Here is a 22,782-nt window from a genome sequence, read left to right as displayed (position 1 = left end):
GCGAAACTTAGTCTAGGCATGGCCTGTTGCAGAAAGGTCAAAGCCTGGGTGGGGTAGGGGGCTATTCAGTGGGGGTTAGCACTATAATGTGTGCACTCTACCATGTGCGCCACCACCCAGCCCCTCAAATACATTCTTTAAAAATTGCTTGACATATATATGAGATACTTGAAAATCTGAACACCAATTAGTTATCCTACAGTATTAAGAAATTTTCAAAATTTTAGATAAGAACCATTTTTCTAAAGAATCCTTGCCTTTTGAGGGTATGTATGAAGTCTGCAAATATGGCAAATGATGCCTAGAATATTGTTCAAAGTCAGTTTGGAGGAATGGAAGAGGGTGCAGTACAGATAAGCTATGACTAGCCAGGAGCTAAAGCTGGGAGGTGAGGAGCGTGAGGCCCACACGGCACCAATGGACGATGCTCCTAATTGTCTAGAACAAAAAGATTTTTAAATTCCTAGAGTTGTTGCTATACTTTTAATGTGTAGTCACTGCTACAATTGCTACGTTTCACCAGATTTAAGGCATGATTGATTACAAAACAAACTATTGTTATTTTATGTACTTTTTATTTATTTATTATTGGATAGAGACAGAGAGAAATTGAGAGGGAAGGGGGAGATAGAGAGGGAGAGAGACAGAGAGACACCTGCAGACCTGTTTCACCTCTCGGAAGCTTTCCTCCTGCAGGTGGGGTTTATGTTTTTTGTTTTTTGTTTTAAAGAGCAAAGTGCTGCCGATTAAAGAAGTCATCTGTTGTAGTATGCATCCCAATTTCTGAACTGTCAGTGTGAAAAAAGTAAGTTTTATGAACAAGAAAACTGAGGCCCAGAGATGCTCACTAAATTACTCAGACTCACACAGCCAATAAGGCACCGTTGAGACCATGAAACCCAGGCTAGCTAACCCAGAGCCTGAGCTCCTTGCTCCATAAGAAGCCAGAGCAAGATGGCCACCTGCTCTTCCTCCTAAACCCCAGGGGTGGAGGGGCAAGGTCAGGCTGCAAGGTCACTCACAGGGTCTGGATGGCCCGTAGAGAGGTGAAGGTGCCTTTGGCGAGACTCTGGATCTTGTTGTCATACAGGGAGAGCAGCGAGAGGTTCTGCAGGTCCTGGAAGGCATCAGGCCGGATGCAGTTGATCTTGTTGGCATTTAGAAGCCTGGAGGTAGAGCCAGGTGGGGAGGGGGGAGGAGACACAGAATCAGACTTGCCAGGCACTGGGCAGGAATCATCTCAAGGAGGAATCTGTGAAGCAAGGCCCCGGAATCTAGGTCTCTGTTGGCCAGCCACTCCATTCCTGGGCACAGCCATAGCAAAGCACCTTTCCATGTCATTTGGGGGAGCCCTTGCCCTTTCTCAGAGTTCTCCAGAGTTCCCAGGGAACCAAGACAGAACTTTTAGGTTCAAGCCTCTTGGATGCTCTTGGTCCCAGGTTCCCAGCCATGCAGAGCTCCTGCCTCCTACCAACAGCTTCCTCCTGCCCGGCCAGGTCCCCGAGTTCCAAGAGTTCCAAGCACCCTGCCTCCGGTGAGGCCAAGCCCCAAAGAAGCCAAAAGGGCCAGTCTGAGAAGCCAGAGGAACACCCGCACCCTCCCTGGACCCCAGCCAAGGGCACCCGAGCCCAGGTCCTTACAGGAGCTGTAGGGTGTACAGGCCTCCAAACACACCCCGAGGAAGATCAGTGATCTTGTTCCCATAGAGCACCCTGGAGGGAAGGCAGCAAAAGGTGAGTTAGTTACCTGGAGCCCACACACTTCAGCAACCCCCAACCCAGGCTGCTGCAACAAGTCACCAGCAGATGGCAGTAAAGCACGTTAAGAGAAGGTCTTGGTCTCCCAGTTTACAAGGATGCCCTAATCTGGAGAACAGCCCCTTCCCCACCCATCCCACTCCTTATTTCCAAATCCACAAATCCCACTGCTGGCTGAAAAGGCACCTTGTTGGGGGACCTCAAGGTAGAGAAACTTGGTCTGGGATCCAAATTGAGAAGAGATAGTCCCAGGGTTGGAGTAATTAACAATGGCTCAGAATTACAGGGGAAGCCCCCATGCCAGCGGCTCGGGCAGTGACAGCTCCAGCACGAACATAGCCAGAAAAATGCAGCACAGTAGTGGCTATGCAGAAAGTGTGTGTGTGTGTGGGGGGGGGGTTCTTCACGACTTCTGTACTTTCAACATCTTCTACAGAACTCCATGTGTAATTGGAAAATAATAATAATAATTTTTAAAAAGCGCAGGCCTGGGGGCTGGGTGGTGAAACACCCAGTTAAGTGCGCATAGTATTAAGCATAAGGGCACACGCAAGGATGGGGACCCAAGCCCCTGCTCCCCACCTGTGGGAGGTCCGCTGCACGAGCGAGCAGTGAAGCAGGTCTGCAGATGTCTTTCTCTCTCTCTCTCTCTCTCTCTCTCTCTCTCTCTCCCCCTCCTCTCTTAATTTCTCTCTGTCCTATTGAATAAAATGGAAAAATGGCCACCAGGAGCATTGGATCTGTAGTGTCAGCACCAAGCCCCAGAGATAACCATGGAGGCAAAAAAAAAAAAAAAAAAAAAAAAAAGAAGGAAGAAAGAAAGAAAGGGCACAGGTCTGTGGTCTGGGAGGTGGTACAGTGGATAAAGCATTGGACTCTCAAGCATGAGGTCCTGAGTTCCATCCCTGGTAGCACATGTAGCCAAAAGAGTGATGTTAGCTCTTTCTCTCTCACCCTATCTTTCTTATAAATAAATAAATAAATAAATAAATAAATAAATAAATAAATAACATTCTCCCTACCCCCCAAAGAAAAAGAGTGAAGACAAGGTCAGGGTTGGCCGAGCTGGACACTGCCCACAGGTCTGTGTGCAGGTCATTGGCACCAGAAGTCTCCATGGGGGAAGGAGGCAGCTGCAACCAGGGGTCCTTGAACCACAAGAACTCACTCAGGGGAGTTGCTGTCCTGTTTCAGTCTGGAAGGCATGCCTCTCACTTCTCACAGTGGCAGACCTCCTCCAGGACCTGAGCTCCTCAGCCAGCAATGGTGACCTAGCACCGGGCTGGCTGTCATGTACAGCTGTGTAGGTTGTACACTACACAATGGAGAGGTACCATAAATAGCCAGCTCTACTCACTGCCTCAGGCTCCCCTCTCAGAGAGAAGGATACACCTCACAGCCTCCTGCATGCTTTGGGGGGTGCCCTACTTGGTTCCAGTACCAGACCCCTATTCTATGCCAAGCATGTGCTCAGGGTGAAAACATTTACCTCCTGTGAGCAACAAAGACCCTCACTAGCAGGGAGTCCACAGAGTCACAGGGCACTGGGGGCTTGTGGGGGTCTTGGGGGCTCTTGGAAAAATAGATGAAACAACAACTTTGAGGTAAATTTTTGAGGCTGTACAGGGTTTTATAGATTGTCACACCTCCCTGCCTTCTAATTAAAACAATCATTGAGAGAAGGAGACATTTGGACAGAGATAAGTTCACCAACTTCACATCCCCCACAGCCACTGGGACTCACAGCACATGCAGGAGGGAACATACAAGGTCTGGCAGCAGTAAGAACCGGGCTGGTGGCAGCTGCCCTTGTGGGTGACTTGGGGTCACCAGGTGCACTACTGCCAGGCCCCCTTTGTATTTTGCTATACCCACTCAGAGCAGCAGTGAGGGGCCTCCATGGGGAAATGGGCCCATGCAAAGGCTGGCTGGAGTCAGATGGCTGCCACAAAGAATGCTGAGAAAATCCTTATTCAGGTGAGGAGAGCATCACAGTTGCTTAGGGCAATGGTTCTGCCTGGCTTCTCCAAGCACTCAGCCCTGGGTTCCTTCTTCCCCCTTCCTGGCTGCAGAGGGTCCCCCAGTGAGGAAAGAGATGCTGGGCAGCCTGAGGGAGGCCCATGGCGTGCAGGGTGGGAGCTGTGCTGCTCTCTGGATCCTGCAAGCCCCCTAGGAGGATCCCTGGATCCCTGGGAGCCTGGGTGCTGCTACTCACAGTGAATTCAGGGAGCGGAGGCCCTGGAAGGCGTCAGGCGCAATCTCCAAGATCTGGTTGTTGCTCAGGTCTCTGTGAGGCGAGTGGAGGGAGAGGGCAGCTGCAGTGCCACCAGCTGCCTGTCTCCCCTACCTCCCGGATGCCAGGGGAGGTGGGGGGAGCTTTGAGATTGGGGAACTCTGATCCTCTGGAAGACCCACACCTGCCCACCCCCTTCATGAGGCCCTCCCTCCCGCACCCCAGCTGCCCCCCTGCACCCTCTCTCAGGGTCTCAGTGGCTCCTGCTTGAGCTGAAATGGGAAAGGACAGCTCTGCCTGTGTGGCAGCGTCAGTCACCCCTTCTGGGCTGCAGGACAGCAATGTATGGGGGCCATGCCATAGCCAGCCCCAAGTCACTGCAGAGCCTGGCAGAGAGGCTCTTCCTCCTGGCCCCGTGACTTTTGGGAAGGGGAACTAGGGGCACACTCACATCCTCCGCAGCTTTCTGTAGGGAGAAAAGGCACCTGGGGGGATGGACTTGATCCCGTTGAGCTCTAGGCGGCTGCAGAGAGACAACACAAGGGGAGCCCAGCATCAGCTCACCCCAGCCCACTATTAGCCACTGGGCGCCCCACCTGCTCCCCCATCTGGGCTAGGTGGGCAGAGAGGAGGGACTGCTGGCATTCCAGCTCCACTTCTCCCAGACTCCCAGGGCTGAAAGGGCCCAATGATGCTGAAGTGAAGGAATGGATTCCAGCAGATGCTCCCTACTGGGCTGGACAGACAGACCATAGGACACCGACCTCCCAGCCCTGCAGAGCTGCTCAGACTTGAGCAGAGAGCTCAGTCTGACTGAGGTAAACTGTCCTCTCCTGGCAAGTCCTAGGGGTGAATCCTGCTCTGGTTCCTCACTGCACCTCAACCCCGGCCCTGCCCTGCACTCACATTTCCGTCATAGTCTCAGGCAGGTTGGCAGGGATGGCGGTGAGGCCTTTGCCACGACAGTCCACGATGCCGTTGCTGCAGGCACACATAGCAGGGCAAGAGCCGGAGGAAAGGGTGCAAGAGGGCATGCGCCCTGCCTCCCCCTGACCTGTGGGTACAGCGGGCTATGACCTCAGGGTGTCCAGGACAGCACCCTTGCCCCTGCCACCCCCTGACACAGAGCACAGGGTCTGCAATGGTCCCAGGGATGCAGGTGGATCAGACACCGTCTAGCACCACATCAACTCTGAAGCACAAAGCAGCTGCATGTGAGCTGCCCACAGGGTCACAGGAACCTTCATCTTCAGGTTCCGGGTACGAGTCCAAGTCACTCAACAGAGTCTCCTTGTCCGTCACCCAAGGATGGCAAGGACATTTATGGGACACATCGTCTGTGCCATATGCTGCAGTGCCTTGCTTTCCAGAGCTCATTCTGGCCACTGGGCAGGGGTGGCAGGGCTGATACCCAAGCCTCCCACCCAGGAAGACAGTTTGGACTCTCCCAGGAGCACTGCAGGTAGATGAGAAGTGTCTTGGTGACTGCAATGTGGCATTCTGGGGGCCCAGAGAGGAGTGGGGCCACTACTTGGGAAGCTGTCACATGCCCCCAGGCAGAAGAAGCAGAGAGAAGGACTCCAGAGACCACCTCACCCCAGCCCTGGAGAGGGTCCAAGCCAGTGACATCTTTATGGTTATTTTTTATTATTTTTAATGTTTATTTTATCTGATAGAGACAGAAATTGAGAGGGGGAGGGTAAGGTAGAGAGGGAGAGAGAACGTTTCACCACTTGTAAAACTTCCCCTCTACCAACTAGCTGGGACCAAAGACTTGAAACCAGGTCCTTGAGCATGGTAACCTAGGCGCTCAACCAGGTGCACCACTGCCCTGACCCCCAAGTCAGCGACGTTTCAAGGTAACAGAGTGAGACACTGGAAGAGAGAGAGGAGGATGCAGTAAGGCAGGAAGGGGTAAGGGGGATGGCTTGAAGGGCCAGGAGGTGGGGTGAGAGGAAGCAGTGGGTATAGCAAAATACAAAGGGGGCCTGGCAGTAGTGCACCTGGTTGAGCACACGCATAACAGTGCACAAAGATTCAAGCTCCTGGTCCCGACCTGCAGGGGTGAAACAGTGCTACAGGTATCTCTCTCCCTCCCGCTCTCCTTAACCCTCACCCTCACCTTCTTTCTCTCCATATATATAATCTCCCCTTTCCTTCTCAATTTCTCTGACTCAATCCTAAATTGAAAAAATAAAAGGGACAGGAGAAGAGAGAGGGAGGAGATGAGAGGTGGGAGACAGTGAGGACAAGGAGCAGCAGGGAGAAGTGGTAAGTAGGGACAGGAGACAATGGAGGGGACAAGAGGGGACAGGACAGTGTTGGGCCAGGTGGAGACAGTAAGGACAGAGATGATGGACAGAGACAGAGGTAATGGGTGAGGATAGAGGTCCTAACTGGGCCAGGAGCAGTGATAGCAGTGATGGGAGGAAGCGTTTGGGGGTGCCAGAGTGGGGGAGATAGGAGGCAGGTAATGGGCAGCAGAGCCCCCAGCTTGGCCTGCACCCACCTGAGCAGCTGAACTCGCTCTTCTGGACCTCAGCCACGTTGAGGCCGCGCAGGCCAGCGGGCCCCGAGCACTGGGTGAAGAGCCCAATGGTGGGGCGTTGCCGCAGCCACTGGGATAGCCAGGCCAGGTGGCAGTCACAGAACAGGTGGTTGGAATGCAGGCGGCTGTGGGGGACAGGTGCTGTCAGTCCCCGCCGCCCTGCCCCCACCACCCCCACATGCCTCTACTAGGAGGCCCAGCCCCCAGTGCCCTGCTGCTATGTCCTCAAGCAGGCCCCAAGGCCTAGCTGCCAACCAGGACATATGGGGGCCCCACCCCTAAAGAGCACCTTCACCTCACTGAGCTCACACTCCCCACCCCACTTCCAAACACAAAAGCAAGGTGTTTGCCCTTGGAGGAAAAGTCAGGTATAAAAAGGGGCCCATGTCTTTCCACTGGGGGGATGACCCCTCCTCTGCCCACCCTGCCCCCTTGCCCCAGGGCTGACTCACAAGGTCCGAAGCTTGGGCATGTGGTTGAAGCTGGACACAGGGATGGTGGTGATGTTGTTGTTGTTCAAGGTCCTGGGCAGGAGGACACACAGTCACTCGGCATCTGCCCAACAGGCGGGGCACCCGAGAGGGAGGCCCACACCCCCAGCCCTGGGCTGAGCCTGTGAGTGTGAGGCAAGGGGGGAGGGGAGTGGAAGAGGTGGAGGGAGAAGGGGACAGGATGGTGCCTGTGGTCTGTAGCTGAATGGAAGATAGAGCAGCAGATAGACCCGAAGGAGGGGCAGGGGAGCATTCTCATCTTGTTCCCAAGTCCTGTGTCAAGGGACACAGCCTCTGTCTGCTCACCACAAGCTGGGCCAGCCCAAAAGGGTGTGAATCCTCCCCTCCTGGGGGAAGCTCCCTTTAAGGAGAGCTTAGAGCATGTCTCTGCCCCAGCCTGGGACACCCATAGCCTCCTGCTCCTATGTTGTCCTCTCAACCCTGGAGACTGTGCTAGGCTCCCCACCCCTCTCCCTCCTCCCCCACCACATACTTACAGCACCTCCAGCCCCCGCAGAGCCCGGAAGGCGCCTTCCTCAATGCAGCTGATCTGGTTCTTATCTAGCTGTCTGTGGAGCAAAGACAGGTTGCGAGTGTGTGTGTGTGTGTGTGTGTGTGTGTGTGTGTGTGTGTGTGTGTGTATGTGGTGGGGGGGGTGTGGGGGGGGTTGTGGCCTAGCGTGGGGCGTCTGTCAAGCACCCCATTGAGGGTTTTTTGTTTTTTCCCTCCAGGGCTCAGTGCCGGCACTAAGAACTCACTGTTCCTAGCAGCCTTCCCCCCCCCAATTTTATAGGATAAGACAGAGAGAAATTGAGAGAGCAAGGGCAGACAGAGAGGGAGAGAGAAAGACAGACACCTGCAGACCTGCTTCACTGCTCGTGAAGTGTCCTCCCTGCAGGCATGGAGCCGGAGCCTTCAACCAGAATCCTTGTGCAGGTTCTTGCAGTTTGTATTATGTGTGCTTAACCCAGTGTGTCACTGCCCACCCCCTACCCCAAGTTTTTTTAAAGAGGTCTGACCCCTGTCATTGGTCCAAGTGTCAATGCAAATAGCATGTGCCATAAAGGTACACATTCATTATGATTTTCAGTTAAAAGAAGACAGGTCAAGTTCTCCCCTGCGCAACCACAAACCAGCACTGAGCAAGGCTCTGGTCTTTCTGTATCGCTGTAAATAAAATAAAATAAAATACAGTAAAGTAAAAATAAAATAACAAAGTCAAGTCCTTGTCTTCTGCCCAGCCTTATAGGTGACCAGGAGAACACCCCTCACACACACTACGGGGACCCCATGGGGGTCCTGGCGGCTGCAGAATGAGCAACTGTATCCTGGGAAAATGGGCAGTGGAGCTGGCAGGCAGATACCAGCCTGTGCCAAGTGGGGTCAGGCTATGGCAGCTACCTGCAGGGCTGCTTTCAGAGGAACTCCGTGGGAAAAGAATGTGGTGGGGGCTGGCCAGGCTCTGCCACAGGAATGGGGGGTACAGTGCCAGGGATGCCAGCCCAGTAGCCAGATCTGAGGTGGCCGGGGGGTAAGGGAGTGAAACCTGGACTGGAATTCACAGCTGAATCATAGGGATACAGCAGGATGCTGAAATAGCACTGGGCAGCAGGGGCATATGGCTGTTCTTTTTATTGCTATCATTATTGTTATTGTTACTATTATTATTATTTATTGGATAGAGACAGAGAGAAATTGAGATGGAAGGGGGAGATAGGACAAGAGAAAGACACCTGCAGCACTGTTTCACTACTCACTAAGCTTCCCCCTGCAGGTGGGGACTGGGGTCTTGAACCTGAGTCCTTGTGCATTGCAGTATGTGTGTTCAACTAGGTGTGCCACCACCCCGGCCCCTGGCCGCTCTTCATCTGGGCCCCACACGAGACTGGGAGGTTAATGCAAAGTCCCCACATTACAGCAGGACACATGAGCTCAGAGGGTAGCGGGCTTACAGAGACTCATACAAACTGTAGTTGTAAGACAAGCTTTGAACTCAGCTCTCCTGGTGCACCGAGGGGAGAGGCACAGATTGTGCCTTGGAGACAGAACAAGAATGTCATCTCAGCAGCCCTCTGCACCCTCTTCCTGCCCCCACTATCCCCAGACCACAATCTCCCCTTCACCCAGGTCCTAAAATTCCTCTAAGCCTGTGGCTTTCATACAAATCACACCAGAGGGAGAAGAGAGAGCCGCCAGCTTCCTGTTTCAGGACTGTACCAGACGTCTCCGCACAGGGGAAAGAAAGACTCCTAGGCCAGCTCCTGGGCTGCCCTGCAGAACCCTGAGCCTCCCAGCCCCACCTCCCCTGTCCCTCTCCCTCCCACGCCTGCACTCACAGATTTTTTAGGTCAGTTGCTCCACGGAAAGCTTTTCTGGGAATGGCCTGAATGGTGTTCTCACTCAGGTCCCTGTGAGGGTGGAGACAGAGCACATAATGAGGGGAGTGACAGGAAAGCCACCACTGCCCGACCACATGCAACCCAGCATGCTGTCACCCCTTGACGAGTGTTTATAGAGCAAATGAACAGCAGACTGGCACAGCCCGCCTGCCCTGGACAAAGCCTGGTGCCCAAACATCTCCCCCTTCCTGGGCAAAAGTGTTATAGCTAGAGAAAAAGCCTGGGGCATTGGGGACCAGCTGCCCTGAGCCCCACCCTGGTCCAGAGAGAGCTCAGAGGAACCAGGGAGCAAATGTGGGAGGGGGGATCTTCTAAGTGCAAACACCCACAGCCTGACTGATGAGCACCGTTCCAGAGCAGAGGCCCAAGTAGCACACACATATGAGAGAGACCAGAGCACCTCTCAGCTCTGGTTTTTGGTGGTGCTGGGGACTGAACCTGGATCTTCTGATCTCAGGCATGGAAATCTAGTTACTCCTAGGCCGTCCCCCCAGTCAGCTCAGAGGGCTTAAACACCAGTTCAAATGCCAGTTCCCCCTCCCCCCAGCCCCTGGCTGTGCTTCTGTGGGTCAGCTTTCCCCCCCCTTCAGACTCACAGTTTCCTCCTGTGCAAAGTGGGGGGTGGGCATGAGTCTGTAAAAGACTGTCTGCCTCCACAGCCCCAGCCACTGCAGAGCAGAAGCCAGTGTCTGTGCACTCCAGCCCCCCCACCCCCCCCAGAGATCTCTTGTCCCTTCTGCCATGGGGGAGGGTGCCTCATGTCCCCAAGACAAGGGCATCAAAGCCCCACCACCATGACTCTGAGCTTCGCAGCCTTTGGAATCAGTAAGTACTGCTCATAAACTACTGGTTTAGAATGGTCTTGTTCTAGCAACCCAAATGGACTAAGATTACCCCAGCCGGCACTGTGACCACAATCTCAGGAAAGATGCCATGTCAGAACTCCAACCCTGCCTCACCCCCTCTACCCCACTGTCTGCCACCTACAGAAGCTGTGCGGTGATAAATGTCTCCTGTCCTTTCAGGCTACTGTGCTCTGAGGTCATTGCATCCAACGACGACGTAACTGCACCCCACTGATGACTAAAAGAGGGTGATCAGGAAGAATGGAGAGGGCTGGAAGCTTTGCTGGAGAGTGTGGTGCAGATTTGGGGGGCGGTAAAGCAAAGAGGACCCCAAGAGTCTTGGAGGCAGGCAGGCTCATGCTCAGCCTTGATGCCATGGAGCTGGAACAGTGGTAGTGACCTCCCTACCACCCCACCTCTTTGGGTCTCAGTTTCCTCCTTTGTCAGATGCATAGGCTGATGGCCCCCAGGCCTCCCCCCAGTGTGCTCCCCCTAATGCTACCACATGACATGTTTGGCCCTGAGGGTGTAGGGGAGGGGTGTAGCATGTGCAGAGAGCATGCCAAGGGTGGGGTGGGGGCTGTGGCAAGCTTCAGAGTCAGAAAGATGAGGGGCACATGAGGTGGGGTGGGGGAGCTCCCAGCGGGAGCTCTTCTAGGCCCCAGTCAAGCCTGGGAGGCAGCTCTGGCCAGCCACTCACATCCATTATTCCCTTTAATCCCCACCACAAGCCTTTTTGGGGGGGGGGGTTCATTCATGATCGATCAGCTTATTGATTGAGGTCAACCTTGTTCCAGAGGGGGTTAGGTAAGTTTAGAGGGAGGTGCAAAGCCACAGAGACAGCAGGACTGCAGAGTGGGGGGAAAAAAGAGGACGGTCAATGGTGGCTGCCAGGAACGTGGGACCACATGACCCAGACACCTGCTGGGCCTGGGCTCTAGGCTTTGTGCAGGCTGGAGGGAAAGGGGGGCCTCAGCAGGTAACAGCACCCCCCACCCCCCAACACACACACACACACACCCTCCAGGGCCAACTTCTCCAGAGCACAGCTGCTTCTGTCATGAAGTTGAGATAAGAATTTCCCCGGGGGCCTTTATAAAAAATGACAGTGCAGCCTAATCAATAACACCAGATCCTTATAATGAATGGGCTTCAAGTGTTTGTTTCTTATAATAGTTTCCCATCAAAATGGAGTTCAGGAAAAGCAATTCTGAAAGGACTCCCTCCAGGAGTAAGATGGGGTAGCAAGGGAGGCCAGGTTGAGAGGCCAGGACAGTCTGTGCAGAGGAGGGGTGGGCAGGGCAGAGAAAGGCACCATCCAGGGAAAGATGGAGGGACTATCTCGGCCAGGCGGAGAGTCTGTCAGGTCAGAGGAAGTGACAGGGTAGGCCAGAGGAGGGTGTGATCCAGCAGCCTCTTAGCCCTAGCTCTGGGCACCAAAACTGGTATGGGAAGCTACTGCCCCCAAACAAGCAGGCAACGCAGCAGCAAGAGCCAGTACTCAAGGAGAGGGTCAGGGGTGGGTGTACAGCCACCCAGGACCAGTCCATAGCAACAAAAGGAAACAAGTGTGAGACCCCAGGGGAAGCCGGCCTCCAGATGGGAGGGAAGGTGTGATCTCATGAGCCTGGGGGAAACACAGCACCGCTGGCAGCAGAAGGGGTGGAGCAAAGAGCCTGACATCTGTAAGGAGAAGAATCCAGGTTCCTTTCCAGCTCCCACCATTTATCAGTCCTGGGATCCTAGAAAGCACACATCTGCAAGCTTCAGCCTTGACATTCCAGAAACACCTGTCAACACCTTAGTATTTCTGCTCAGCAGAGAAGCCGGGCTGTAGTCATTTTCTTGGATCTCTGCCCACTTTTGGTATCAAGGGGGATGCTGACTTCATAGACAGTATTAGAGAGTACTCGTGTGTGTGTGTGTGTGTGTGTGTGTGTGTGTGTGTGTGAGAGAGAGAGAGAGAGAGAGAGAGAGGGAGAGGGAGAGAGAGAGAGAGAGAGAGAGATATCTGTGGAATATAGGGAGTAGCTCTTCCTTGAAGAATTCATTTATAAAACTATCTAGACCGGGAGTTGGGCTGTAGCGCAGCGGGTTAAGCGCAGGTGGCGCAAAGCACAAGGACCGGCATAAGGATCCCGGTTCGAACCCCAGCTCCCCACCTGCAGGGGAGTCGCTTCACAGGCGGTGAAGCAGGTTTGCAGGTGTCTATCTTTCTCTCCTCCTCTCTGTCTTCCCCTCCTCTCTCCATTTCTCTCTGTCCTATCCAACAACAACAACAACAACAATAACTACAACAATAAAACAACAAGGGCAACAAAAGGGAATAAATAAATAAAATAAATATAAAAAAATTTTTAAAAAAATTAAAAAAAAACTATCTAGACCTGGGCTTTCGTTGTTACAGGAGAGACACGATGGCTGTTCCTATTTTTCTGATTGTAACTGGACTATTTGTGCTTTCTTTTTTAAATAATTATTTATTTCCTTTTTGTTGCCCTTGTTTTTTATTGTTGTAGTAGTTATTATTGTTGTTGGTGTCATCGTTGTTGGATAGGACAGAGAGAAATGGAGAGAGGAGGGGAAGACAGAGAGGGGGAGAGAAAGATAGACACCTGCAGACCTGCTTCACCGCCTGTGAAGTGACTCCCCTGCAGGTAGGGAGCCAGCGGCTCGAACCAGGATCCTTAAGCCAGTCCTTTCGCTTTGCGCCACATGTGCTTAACCCACTGCGCTACCACCTGACTCCCTATTTGTGCTTTCTAGCTCTTACTGGTTTAGTGTAGGGAAGCTGTCAGCTTCTAAGAACTTATCCATCCCTTCTGGACTTTCCAGTTTGGTGGCAGGTGGTAGTTCATAGAGTCTTCTTAGGACACCTTGGATTTCTACCGTATCAGTTATGATTTATCTCCTTTCATTTACTATCCTATTTGGGTCTTCTCCCACACACACACACCCCTTTTGTCTTCTAGTGAGTCTAGCTAAGGGTTGGCCACTTTGGTCTACCCTCTTCAAAAACCAGTCCTTGGTTTAATTAATTAAAATAAAATAAAACAACTGTCATAATGAGAGTTGAAGTACCTGCCTCCATGTAGCAATGTTTAAGAAATACTGGTCCCAGGTTCAATTTCCAGCAGAACTATAGGCCAGGGATAAACAGTGTTCTGATTAGAAAAAACAGAGGGAGGGAAGGAAGAATAGAAAGGAGAGAGAATATAAAGAAAAGAAGAGGAAAAGGAAAGAAGAGGAATGAAATGAAATGCTGGCTTTGCTTCCCACATCTCTTATCAAGATCTGACTGCTGGGAGCCAGGCAATAGCACAGTGGGTTAAGTACACATACAGCAAAGCACAAGGACCAGCAAGGATACCAGTTTGAGCCCCTGGCTCTTCACTTGTGGGGGGCGGGGGATCGCTTCACAAGTGGTGAAGCAGGTCTGCAGGTGTCTATCTTTCTCTCCCCCCCCCATCTTCCCCTCCTCTATAGATTTCTCTCTGTCCTATACAACAACAGCAATAACAATAGTAACAACAAGAACAGTAACAGCAAGGGCATCAAAATGGGGAAAATGGCCTCCAGGAGAAGTGGATTCATACTGTAGGCACCGAGCCCTGGAGACAAAAAAAAAGAAAAAGAAAAAAAAATCTGACTGCTGTTTCCAGTCTTCCCACTAGGGAGCGCCAGATGCCTGCTGTGACCTGGATGCAAACTCAGCATCCCAAACCCCAAAGCTATTCATCATCATTCCCCTCCCTGCCCTCCCCACACACACACCCCAGTTGCCCTTCTGACCTGGTCAACAACTGTCCTGAATTTCTCAAATCTCATGGAGACAAGGTTTCTCATCTCCACCCAGTTGTCATGGAAATCCACAGGGCACCACCCACATCCTTCTTTATCACATTTTCCTGGGGACACAGAGTCCTTTATCCCCCTCAAACCTGGTCACCTGTGGTCGTCTCCTCTCATGGTGACCTGTCACCAGCCCTAAAGCAAAAAAGCATGGCCTGGGGTGTGTCCGGACAGATGAGACAAAGAGGTCGTCCTGGGAAAGAGAAAGACAAACCTAAATAGGGGTGGGGGGAGAAGGGGCAGCTAGTGGCTTGATGCTGACGGTGAGCAGAGGACCAAGCTCTACGGGGGAAATAAGTCCCAGGCAAGGACACAGCAGCCAGACAAAGGGCAGGGCTGGGGGACAGATTCTGAGGCCAACAGAGACTCTGACTTACTCACTTAAATCAGGTGGCTGGCTTCGGGCAAGCCACTGAACCCTTAAGCCGCAGTTTACTCACTGCAAAATGAGGGTGAGAAGTAGGATCTGCTTTGCAGGATCTGCTTTGCAGGATCTGCTTTGCAGGGTGCTGCATGGGGGTGGGGGCTGGCGGGGGTTAAACGCACATATCACCATGTGTAAAGACTCGGGTTCCAGCTCCCCTGCTCCCCACCTGCAGGAAGAATGCTTCATGAGCAGAGAAGCAGGCCTTCAGGTATCTTTCTCTCTCCCTCTCTCCTCCCCTGTCAATTTCTCCCTGTCCTTTTAAATAAAAATAGAAAGAGAGAGAGAGAGAGAGAGAGAGAAGGAAGGAAGGAAGGAAGGAAAGAAAGAAAGAAAGAAAGAAAGAAAGAAAGAAAGAAGAATAAAAGAGTGCCGGGAGTGGTGGATTCATAGTGCAGGTGCCAAGCCACAGCAATAACCCTAGTGGGGGAAAAATGCTGCTTGTTTCTACCTCCTTCCTATTGTTTTATTTGCAAAGACACTCCTCATGTCCTCGAACCCCTCCTGCCACAGGACCTTTGCACAGCTGCTTCCCCTCCCTGAAGCAGTCTTGCTCCACTCTTCACAGGGCCTCTTTCTCTTTGTCCTTCACATCTCAGTCTACAACTCTGCCTGCTGCAGCTGCTGCTACTGACTCTTAGGATCCCCTACCTTTTCCTTCTTGGCACTAATCTACAGATGAAACACCAGTAAGCTGAATGTAATGAAATACTGATTTTTTTTTTTTTTGGTCACTAGGGCTATCGCTGGGGTTCAGTGCCTTTATGACTCCATTGTTCCTGATAGCTTTTTTTTTCTTTCCTCTAAATACAGGGTGAGAGACAGAAAAATAGAGTGGAAAAGAGGGAGGGAGAAGAGACAGCTCCACAGCACAGCTCCACCCTTCATGAAGCTTCTCCCCTGCAGGAACTCCCATGTGGCAACCCTGGACTCGAACTCAGTCCTCACTCAAGGTAATGTGTGCTCTCTGTCAGGTGAGCCATCTGCTGGCCCCATGAAACGCCGAGTTTTGCTTAACATCCGTCTCCCCGTTTGGGCACTGTCTCCACCCCATGCCCAGGCTGGTGCACTGCAAGGACTCCACAGCCATTAGTGGATGGGTTAAACCGGGAACAGCTGCTGGCTATGATAACATCATCCCAGAACTCATTCTTAACCTGGGTCCCGCGGCAAAGAAGTGGCTCGCTTCATTCCTGTCCCACATCTTGGAATCTGAGTCTATGCCCAAAGTTTGGCGTCGTGCGAAGATTATAGCGGTTTTGAAACCAAAGAAAGACCCAACACTGGCCGCCAGCTATAGACCAATTTCTCTCCTCTCCGTGTGTTACAAACTCCTTGAGAGGCTGCTTCTGTCGTATTTCTCATCTTACAGAGAAATTCCTATCACCCTCCCAGGCTGGTTTCCGCCCAGGAAGATGTACCTGCAAACAAGCCCTGGCCCTCTCAACTTACACTGAAAATGGATTCCAGAAGAATTTAAAGACGGGTGCTGTCTTTGTTGATCTCACAGCAGCCTATGACACCATCTGGCACCGTGGTCTCCTAGTCAAGATCTCAAGATGCCTGCCTCCATGGGTGGCCAACACTATATCGTTTCTTCTCCAAAACAGAAGATTCCGGGTGCATCTGGGTGACAAGTCCAGCAGATGGAGACCTGTCTCAAGTGGCCTCCCCCAGGGCTCTGTTCTGGCTCCTACGCTATTTAATATTTACATCAATGACCTCCCAGAAACTTCTTCAAGGAAGTTCATCTACGCCGATGACATCTGCTGTGCAACTCAGGCATCAAAGTTCGACATCCTCGAGGAAACACTCACGAAAGACATGTCTCTGATATCTGATTACTGTAAAAAATGGCGACTAATCCCTAGCACTGCAAAAACGGTATCATCTGTTTTCCATCTACACCATGCCTCGGCCTCACGTGAGCTTAATGTGCAGCTTGGCGGTATGAGAATCCGGCATGAAGCCCAGCCAGTCTATCTTGGCGTTACTCTCGATTGCACTCTGTCATTTCACAAACATCTCATAAAAACTGCAGCAAAGATGGGTGCGAGGAAGGAATAACATCATTGCAAGACTGGCCAGCTCCTCATGGGGCGCGAGCGCTTCCACACTACGATCATCATCTCTGGCATTATGCTATTCCACTGCAGAATACTGTGCCCCAGTATGGTTCCATAGCCCCCATGTCCACTTGGTCGATTCCAAATTATATTCCTCCATGAGGATAATTTCTGGAACCATCCGTTCCACCCCGGTTCCATGGCTGCCAGTTCTTAGCAACATCGCCCCGCCAGATATTCGTCGGGATGCGGCATCATCTAAGTTCATTTCCCACGTCTACGCTCGACCGGACCTGCCAATATACGCGGAGATCTTCGCCCACCCTGTCCAACGCTTGACGTCTCATCACCCAATCTGGTCCCCTATGCCTACACTGAACTTCTCTGTTCCAGTCTCTTGGAAACAGTTGGCAGTCAGCTGAGGTAAAGAACAAACACCTCATCACAGACCCCTGCAAGCGTCAACCTGGCTTTGACCTAGCAAGTTATGATTGGGCCCTCCTCAATCGCTATCGAACAGGCCATGGCCAGTGCGCCGCTATGTTCCATCACTGGGGAGCCAGAGACAACCCGAATTGCCCCTGCGGCTACAGACAGACTATGACCCACATAGTCAACGACTGCCACCTCTCCAGATTCAAAGGAGGTCTCGAAACTTTACATCAGGCTCAACCTGACGCTGTTGACTGGCTACAGAAGAAGGGCAAACGCTAGAAGAAGAAGTGGATGGGTCAAATCTACAACTCTCTCGCCCCACTCCTGCATTTTGCTGACCCACATGTAGAGTAGGGCAGGTCATGTAGCTCTGGGGAAACAGGCAGGGGCAGGGCAGACTGACTCTGTGTCACTGTCCCAAAACACCAAGCCTCTTCTCTGTGCAGGAGGTCTGTGACCCATCCCCCCCCCACACACACACACACACACCGCCTCCCCTGAGGGCTCTGAAAGGGAAGGTGGTGCTGAGCATTTGTTGCCAGGCTATGATAATCCCACCCTGCCTGTCCCTTCACATAGCTTAGGAAGCAAAGACCACCCTCAGGAGCTTCCCAAGGTGCAGGGGGCAACTGCCTTAGGGAGAGAGTGCTGGCTAGCCCAGAGAAAGGGGAACTACTCTGCTAGGACTTCATAAAATAGAGCGGGAGCTCAGAGCCAGGTGGTGGCATGTTTGACAGAGTACGCACAAGTACATCAGCTCAAGTCCCTGCTCCCCACTTGCAGGGGGAAAGCTTCACAAGTGGTGGGACCATGCTGCAAGTGTCTTTCCTTTTCTCTCTCTTCTTTAACTCCTCTTTCCTTTCAATTTCTGTCTCTATCCAAAATAATTTTTTAAAGAAAATTTTTTAAAGAATGGGAGCGGGGGCCAGGCTGTGGTGCACCCAGTTAATAAGCACACATATTACGAAGTGCAAGGACCCACATAAGTATCCAGGTTCCCCACCTGCAGGGGGGACACTTCATGAGTGATGAAGTAGGTCTGCAGGTGTCTCTCTCTCTCCCTCTCTCCCTCCCCCTCCCCTCTTAATTTCTCTCTGTTCTGATGCATAGTGCAGGCACTGAGCCCCAGCGATAACCCTGGAGGCAAAAAGAAAAAAAGAACAGGAGCTGAAGACTCAAGTATCCACTCTGAGGGGTTTGTTCCCCTAGTCTGAACCCCTCCAACCAGATCAAGGTCCCCAAGAGACAGGCTGCCACCACACCATCTCTGGGAATAGTTGGTGACCCACTGACCCCTCCCATCCCCCAGATGTTCCCTTACCTGAAGAAAGGGGGCAGCCAGGTCCATCCCCCACCCCATGGCTCGGCACCATTACTGCTCCCCCTCCCCCCCAACAAGCCCTCTATCACTGTTCAGGCTGCAGAAGGTAGGGTGGAAGCAGGTCAGGACCCCATGTTCTAGCTGCTAATCCCCCTTCACGCTCTAACCAGATTGGGCCCTGCTGGCAGCCCAGCCTTCCAGGGGAACAGCGAGAGGCCCAGTGGGTCGCTGGGTACCTGCCAAGGCCAGCCAAGCCCTAAGTTCCACTGCGGAGCTCAGGTCCATGCTGGCAGCCTCTCGTGCCACAACAGAGCCCCTGGGGACAATCCAGACACTTTGGTGCCTGCAGCCTGACTGGTGACCCTAGTAACAAAGCTGAACAGGTGCCCTGGGAGGGACCTCTGGAAAGTCTCCTAACTCCTGGAGCCTCAGTGTCCCCTTCTGTAAAATGGGGTGATGCTGCTTGTGGGGACTGAGGCTGGTCCAGAGCTGGCAAAGCCCTGCTGTCCTTGCTGGTGTTCAATTACTATCACTGCTTTTATGGGGCTCTGGTGTCTGTGGGAGTCCAGAGGGGGAGACTCAGGCCCCAGAGAAGACCCACAGTCAGCTTCCAAAGCCTCAGTTTCCCATCCACCAACCTGACTGCCAGGTGTGTGTCACCCACAAGTCTGGCACCTGGACCTGCAGCTGTGGAGCCACCGCAGATGGAGTCTGTTACACATGCAGACTTTCCAGCCCCACCTATTGAGTCAGGATGTGCAACTTAGACCTCCATCTGGGGCTGGAGAGATAGCTCACCTGGTAGGGCTCCTGCATTGCCACGTTCAAGCCCCAGCAGCACATGGGAGGTACCATACAATGGCAAAAGCTCCAGTGCTGCAGTGTCTCTCCCTGTCTCTGTCTCTCTAAATGAAAAAAGTGGCCTCAAGAGTAGTCCTGGGTCCACAACACAAGGACACCTGGGGGTTCATAGGCAACTTAAAGATTGAGAAGTGTGGGGGCCAGGTGGTGGTGCACATAGTACTAAGTGCAAGGACTCATGAAAGGATCTGTGTTCAAGCCCCCAGCTCCCCACCTGCAGGGGAGAGGACACTTCACAAGCTACAAAGTAGGTCTATAGGTATGTCTCTCTCTCTTTTTTAAATTTTCTTTAATTATTTTTATTTATTTATTGGATAGAGACAGCCAGAAATCAAGGGGGAAAGTGGGGATAGAAAGAGAGACACCTGCAGACCTGCTTCACCACTCTTAAAGCATTTCCCCTGTAGGTGGAGACCAGGGCCTTGAACCTGGGTCCTTGCACATTGTAACATGTGCACTCAACCATGTGCACCACCACCTTCTCTCTCCCTCTCCTATCTCCTTCCTTCTCTCTCAATTTCCCTCTGTCCTTTTCAATAAAATAGAAAAAATGGCCACCAGGAGTGGTGGATTGGAAGTGCCAGCACTGAGCCCCAGCGATAACCTTGGAGACAAAAAAAAATTTTTTTTTAATAAATAAAAGTTTAAGAAGTGCTACATCAAAGGAGAGCAGTTTAAGAACATTTTCATGTCTGGGAGTGGTGACTAGCCCACTTGGACAGTGTACAGCTTTGCCATGAGTGTGACCCAGGTTTAAACCCAGACCCCACCTCACTGAAGGAAGTGTCAGTACTTTGGTTTCTTTCCCTCTCTCTGCCTCTAATTCTACCTGAAAAAGTCAGCCTAGTTACATTCCATAAGTAAACCCCCCACCAAAAAAAAAAAAGTTTCCACGTAGGGCGGAGAGATATAACACAGTGGCTTACAAAGCAGATTTTAATGCCAGAGATTCCAGGTTCAGTTTCCTGTCCTTAGCTAGGTAAGGTCAGTTGGTGTAGCCCCTGGACCTGGACCTGACCATGAGGGTAAGGGGGTCACCTTGTGTCTCCCCACAAGCCAGGAACTGGAGTCAGAGGTTGCTGTGTGTTTCTGTACCCAGGGCTGCAGGGTGGGATGCTCAGTGCACAGCTCCTCTGGGGAGCCGCTGGGGTCCTGCCATCATTCACACCTCGCTCAGGCCTCCCCTTCCCACCAGGAGGGAAATGAGCCCTATGGTCACCCTCTAGGTACAGCTCCCCCAGCCCAAGGGCCTGACAACTGGCTACAGGGTTCCAGATAGGTCTTGTGTTTGGGGTGGGAGTTGGGGGCAGGCTGGGGGAGGGGAATGTCAGACTGCACTCAAGTTGTATTCCTGAGAGGCCCTAGGTAAGACAGACCCCCTACAGAGCCAGGATTTTGTGAACTCATGAATTTCAGTGCCTCCAGAAGACACAGTGTCCTGTGGGGCACTGTTCTTGATGTGATCCTCAGTGTGCATGAGTCTGCATCCCTGTCTCTAATGACACGTTTGGGTGGGGATGGGACATTTGGTTGCGGAAGAGATCAGGGCACAGCGTCGAAGGGACACATGAATGGGAGTTGGAGGGAAGCAGAGGTGAAGGGCTGGTCTTGGACCTGATGCCTCATTGTCAAAATGGAAGAGAAACAGGGGTTGCGTTGGCCTCCTCTGGAGCCTGTGGGGCCCCTCTTCAGTGCCAGACCCCTACTAGGCCTCCTCAGCAGGTGTAGATGGCCGGGCCAGGAGTTAAGCTAGTGGCTGGCCTGTAAGAGAAACCGGACGCCAACTGGCTGACTCACTGTGCCTCAGTTTCCTCACTTACTACATAAGATTAGTAGAAAATCTGTGTATGAGTATAGGCTCCAGAAGGCTGCTGACACAGTTTACTGCACACTTTACCACTGGCAAAGCTTCCAACCACTCCTGGGGACATCTGAGCTGCCCTATCTCCTTCTCCACACCCCCTCCCCAGGCTAACACGGCTACAAGATTCAAGGAATTAAAGCTGTTGGTGTCCAAATTCCTGTAGGTGGCTTTGGAAGTTGGCACCATGAATGGTGGGCTTTGAGCTTCCCTGTGCAGAAAGAGACAAGTTTGAATGTCTAGCATGTGCCAGGTGCCGCCAGCTGGAAAGATGCTCTCCCTCCCCTGCCCACCACACCGCCCCTGCATCATGCAGCCTTCTGTGGCTGCCCACCCCCCACCCCCCACTCCCTGCCCCAAAGCTTAATGTTGCAGAAACCTCATTAGGAAGCGGCATCACGCAGCCCTGGATGGCTGCACCAGACAGCCACCCTGGGTAAAATTTCCTACAGCCAGGCTGTTTGTCAGACAGCTCCAGAACGTCACTGCCATCAGTCCCCACAATAGAGACATCAGATGAGATGCACGCAGTCCACATGCCAGTGCAAGACCCTGCCTCAGAGAGCTGAAGCTATTGGGGGTGGCTGGCTGTGGACCCAGCAAACAGAACCAGCAGGTACAGATCCCAGCAAGAGCTTGGTAATGGCAATGGGGTGGGTGAAGAAGGCTGGGGAGCACAGGCCCCTCAATCTGGGAGCTAGGGAAAGGCCTCCCACTCTACTTAACCACCATGTGCTGAGCCCCAGGGGAACCCCAGGGCTGTGCTGTGTCCTCAGCTGGGGTGTGATGAAGAGAGAAGGCTCTTGTCCTGGATCTCCACAAATGTTGGGCCAGTAATGTCAGAGAGTATCCAGCCAGACATCTGGGGGTGGGGGTGAGGGGCAGGTGGAGCACAGCAGGAGAAAGAGTCAAGAGATAATGGAAAGTTCACACATTTTGGAGTGGGACAGCCCAGGGTCTGACTCCAGGCTTCCACACTTACTGCTTCTGTGCCCCCAGCAAGTCACTGAGCCCAAGGGCAAAGAAAGGTTAATCACAGCTCCCTCTTGCTGAGCTGTGATAAGGATGAAAATGTCACATCCATATAAATGCCGTTTAGATAAAACACAAGAACAAGTAGAGCAAAGCTCTACTGTCCGAAGTCAGGATCACAATTACTCTGTGAGGGGATTGCTGATTGGTAGGAGGTGTGTGGGGGAGTGCTTCTGGATACTCAGTATAGTTTATTCCTTTCTTCTTTTCTATTGTTCTTTCTTTCTCCCTTCTTTTTTTAAAATAGAGACAGAGAAGCAGAAAAGCACAGAGTGAAAGAGACCACAGCACCAAAGCTTCCTTCAATGCGGTGAGGACCAGGCTCAAACCTAGGTCATGCACATGACAATGCATTTCACTGTCCTAGTGAGCTATTTCTTTTTTTTTTAAATAATTTATTTCTTTATTGGGAAATTAATGCTTTACATTCAACAGTAAATACAATAGTTTGTACATGCATAACATTCCCCAGATTCCCATTTAACAATACAACCCCCACTATGTCATTCATCATCTTTCATAGACCTGTATTCTCCCCACCCACCCACCCACCCGAAAAACAAGATCAGGAAAGAAAACACAAGTCGAACCTGAAATGGAATTGGAGTATTACACCAAGTGAGCTATTTCACTGGCCCAGGACGGTTTACTTCTTGA

The 22,782-nt window shown here is 52.1% G+C and overlaps 1 protein-coding gene across 5 annotated transcripts in view; it reads right to left on the bottom strand.

Annotated features, from left to right (window-relative positions):
- Positions 1-22,782, bottom strand: part of SLIT1 (slit guidance ligand 1) — a 227,781-nt gene that overhangs the window by 78,575 nt on the left and 126,424 nt on the right. For all 5 annotated transcript variants that reach the window (XM_007532657.3, XM_060192763.1, XM_060192742.1 and 2 more), the window contains exons 5-13: positions 9,366-9,437; positions 7,527-7,598; positions 6,991-7,062; positions 6,500-6,663; positions 4,897-5,044; positions 4,442-4,513; positions 3,973-4,044; positions 1,641-1,712; positions 1,023-1,166 (exon numbers count right to left, since the gene is read on the bottom strand). In XM_007532657.3, the coding sequence (XP_007532719.2) occupies positions 1,023-1,166; positions 1,641-1,712; positions 3,973-4,044; positions 4,442-4,513; positions 4,897-5,044; positions 6,500-6,663; positions 6,991-7,062; positions 7,527-7,598; positions 9,366-9,437 (888 nt within the window). The remainder of the gene's footprint in view (positions 1-1,022; positions 1,167-1,640; positions 1,713-3,972; positions 4,045-4,441; positions 4,514-4,896; positions 5,045-6,499; positions 6,664-6,990; positions 7,063-7,526; positions 7,599-9,365; positions 9,438-22,782) is intronic.

The sequence above is a fragment of the Erinaceus europaeus genome, chromosome 1 (assembly GCF_950295315.1).
Source record: "Erinaceus europaeus chromosome 1, mEriEur2.1, whole genome shotgun sequence".
Taxonomy (NCBI): domain Eukaryota; kingdom Metazoa; phylum Chordata; class Mammalia; order Eulipotyphla; family Erinaceidae; genus Erinaceus; species Erinaceus europaeus.
The sequence above is the reverse complement of the archived record's forward strand: the minus strand, read 5'-3'. Positions and strand labels throughout refer to the sequence as shown.